Below are 3,825 nucleotides of genomic sequence, written 5' to 3'. Positions count from 1 at the left end.
AATTATGGACCTACCGTTACTGGGCTTTAGTGGGTGGACCTGCCACTAACTAAAACCTGGGCTGAAAAACACTTATGTGCATGTGACAAACGTTTGACATTCATTCATTATAATTTATCTCATCTATTTTATGAGCCACCGTATCTCAAATGGTCCAGTAGTAGCCATCTAAAGAAAAAGAAACAAACGAACGGATGGATGGATGGAATGGGATCGGAGCAGCCGCAGAGGTTCAATCTTGACTAGAGTCTTCTTCCTCGTCTGGCTTTCGCTGCAGCTTCTGGTAATTTTGAAAGGTTCATGCAAACGTGTGTGAAAGTGAATTATGAAACGCTTGCAGTATGCCTTTCGAGTCCGTGACTGTGTATGGCACTTGTTTTCTTCTTTCTTAGTCATATGGAGTTGTTTTTATATACTTTTTGGTTCATTTCTTACCCGCTGATAATTTTACGTATACTCGAGGAATATGGAAATGGTTGGACTTTTGTTTACATTGAAAGATACTTCAAACCATAAAAAACATCTGCACTTTTGGCACATCATACCTACCTGGTTCATTTCTTATCCGCTGATAGGAATCATCATGTGGACCGAGCTTTACGTATAATCATGAATATGGGAACGGTTGGACTTTTGTTTACATCGAGAGATACCACGAACCATAAAAACATCTGCACTTTGTGGCAAACATCTGAGCCACTATATCTCAAATGGCCCAGTACCAGTAGCTGTCAATCTCGAGAAAAATAAACAAACGAACGGGTGGAATGGGATTCGATCAGCCGCAGAGGTTCAAGCCGAGTAGTATACGTTCAATCTTGACTAGAATCTCTCTCGTCCGGCTTTCGCTGCAGCTTCTGGGACTGCGGATTTGGGAAGGTTCATTCACACTGTGAACACATAAATCCACGTGTTCACAAACAATGTTCGCATACACTCTATATCATAAATTATGTGATGTATGAGTAAGGGGAGGTGATTATATCGATTCATCGACTCAGAGTCTTCGGGCTCGTCATTGTCTAGTTGTATATTATCATTTATAATGCTCATATAATAGAGTAAATAGAGATCGAAGTATAAATGTAAAGTGCATGATGTAAAACGTTGAATGTAAAGTGCTGAAATGTAAATAAGACAAAGATTTACGTGGTTCAGCACTAAGGCCTACATCCACGGGGTTGGTGTTTCACTATGTATTGAGTGGTTACAAAGATAGTCAAATGACTTTAAAGTGTACATAGGTCAGCGGAAATAAGGGATTTACTTACTCTTTCTCTCTCCTATGTTCTCCTCTAATTGCTATGGATTGGTCGACCCCGTCTCTCTTAGTGGAGAGGGGTATTTATAGGGTTACAGCGTGGGGTCCACTTCTGAAGGCCGTTATAATCTTATCGTCTTGTGCTTTGTGTCAATACCGCAGATATCTTCGTCTTCTACGATGCCCTCAGCGTTCCATGCTTGATGACGAAGAGTCGTCATCGTCTGTACGCGCCAGACATACGTCCTCTGCTCCTGTCATATCCGTGTCAGTCGGATTAACCCTAACCGCTGATCTTGGATCTTTCTTGAGATAGGATAAAGTAAGTCTTTGGATGTTGTTCAGTGCTTTGCAATGGCATTATATTTCGGTACTCCTCGATTCTTCGCCATTGGATTTGTTGGATGAGGGCCTTGCCCTGAGGAGACACGTCTCTTGGCTGTATGCGCGTGGCATCACACCTTGATGCCCCGGATTGTATGTCTTCCACGTGTTTCTCCATAGACACGTGTCGGATGATGAAATATGTACACACAATTTTCCCCTTTTCTTCTGACTTGGGTGTCAGTTGAAGTTAGAGGAAAAACGTCACATATTCCTCATCTCTCTCCTAATAACTTCCCCTAGATAATAGGGCACGTTTCCCACTCCTTGCAATAACTGCTTCTCGGGTAAATGAACGGTCATTGTCTTTTTCAAGGCTTATAAGTAGGAAAGAGAATGTGAAATTTTTTAGAAATAAATTTCATTCCCTCCCTGTCAGTCCTTCATTCTTCTTCTTCTTCTTCTTCTTCTTCTAAGGTTTTTGTTCTTCATTCTTGTTCTTTAGCCATTAATTGCTACTGTCCTTATATTGAATATGACCTGCTCTTGATTTTTCTGCGCTCATCTGTTGATGTGGTTCGTTGTCTTCTTGGTTGCGCTCTTGTTCGAAAATCTCTTACATACAGGTAAGAGATTTGTCTTTGATTTTGATCTTGATTACTTTGCTCATCTTCTGCTACTGTAGTCTTTAGCTTTGTGATGAAGAACACATATGCAGAAGCATATATGCTTGCCCCTGTTCTTCATCACGAAGCGCATAAGCCCGTATTTGAAGATTTTCTCTTGGTGTTTTAACTGAGTTAGGGTTTTTCTGATTCTATTTTAGTTTAGGGTTTTTGAGGGCGGCCAAGATGAACTGACGATTTCTCGGTTTTTTTTTTATCTTTAGTTGTTCCTTTGTAACAAATTCTAACTTGTTTTTGTGTTTCTTCGTAGATATGATTGATCGTCCGCGGGTTCCCTATCAGACTTCGCCGGCTAGTCCGCATAGATCTCCTCCACGCAGATACCCTGATATAACTCCACCTGGGGGAGGCTCCTGTAGGCCTTCACATGCAGATCCTCGTGCTCAAAGGGTCTCATCTTCTTCTGGTCAGAAGGCTTCGTCTACCAATAAAGGAGATCCACCGAAGGGTCCTCATGGCTCTAGGTATGCTGTTAGCCACACCTCTTATCGTTCGCGTGACGATTCTAGAGGTACGCAGGCTCCTCCTCCTCGTAATGAAGTGTTGGATGTTCCGCCTCTTCGTTCTATGACTTCACCTTCAATGCCCCAACAGAATCCTCTGCCTCCTCCTCCAGCGGTCCCTTCCAAAGGGAAATCCTCCAAGGGTACTGTGTCGAAGGTTGATCCACCCAAGAGTCTTCCTTCCAAAAGGAAGGCTTCCTACGCCAGATCCCGCTGACGAGGAAGACGCTGCCCCAGTAATACGAAGCGTCTCAGTTGGTAAGAATAAGGTCACATTTAAGTATATTGATCTTGAGATGTTTAAGGAGAAACGTGAGCTTCAAGCCTTTGATGTCCGCTTCTACGCTCCCGACGATGATATCACCTATGAACTCATCTCGAATTATCAGTTCGATGAATTTCATCTGCTGACTACAGTAGGAGCCTTCTATGGATCAACCTTCAATGCCCCAACAGAATCCTCTGCCTCCTCCTTCAGTGGTCCCTTCCAAAGGGAAATCCTCCAAGGGTACTGTGTCGAAGGTTGATCCACCCAAGAGTCCTACTTCTAAAAGGAAGGCTTCAGACTTGAGTCCTCCGAAGAATCCTACGCCAGATCCCGCTGACGAGGAAGACGCTGCCGCAGTAATACAAAGCGTCTCAGTTGGTAATAAGAAGGTCATATTTAAGCATATTTATCTTGAGATGTTTAAGGAGAAACATGAGCTCCAAGACTTCGATGTAAGCTTCTAAGCTCCCGACGATGATATCACCTATGAACTCATCTCGAATTATCAGTTCGATGAATTTCATCTGCTGATAGACGCATTTATGTGTCTAATATAGCTCATTTGTATATATTGTTAGTGCTCGATATCGTACTTATTTGGTTATTTTATTTATTTGTAGGTGTTTTTGGAAGAATAAGGCTTTGTGGCGAAATTGGCTAAAAATGCGGCATTTGGACCTCCGTTGATAACTACCAGAAGCACCCCAGAAGTATGTTGGAGACACCCAGAAATACCCCGGAGGAACCCCGAAAAAGAGCGGAAAACACCCCGGCTGATAAAGG

At 42.7% G+C, this 3,825-nt stretch overlaps 1 protein-coding gene across 1 annotated transcript; it reads left to right on the top strand.

Moving 5' to 3' along the window:
- Positions 1-2,523: 2,523 nt before the first annotated feature.
- Positions 2,524-2,991, top strand: LOC113352858 (proline-rich receptor-like protein kinase PERK8). The gene has a single exon (XM_026596621.1). It carries the CDS (start codon positions 2,524-2,526, stop codon positions 2,989-2,991), a length of 468 nt encoding a protein of 155 aa, XP_026452406.1.
- Positions 2,992-3,825: the final 834 nt, after the last annotated feature.

The sequence above is a fragment of the Papaver somniferum genome, chromosome 1, assembly GCF_003573695.1.
Source record: "Papaver somniferum cultivar HN1 chromosome 1, ASM357369v1, whole genome shotgun sequence".
In the NCBI taxonomy this organism is placed as follows: domain Eukaryota; kingdom Viridiplantae; phylum Streptophyta; class Magnoliopsida; order Ranunculales; family Papaveraceae; genus Papaver; species Papaver somniferum.
This window is presented reverse-complemented; position numbering and strand designations above follow the sequence as displayed.

Bases quoted from the DNA above. Each gene is read 5' to 3' on its own strand.
- LOC113352858 (XM_026596621.1), top strand. From the start codon at position 2,524: ATGATTGATCGTCCGCGGGTTCCCTATCAGACTTCGCCGGCTAGTCCG.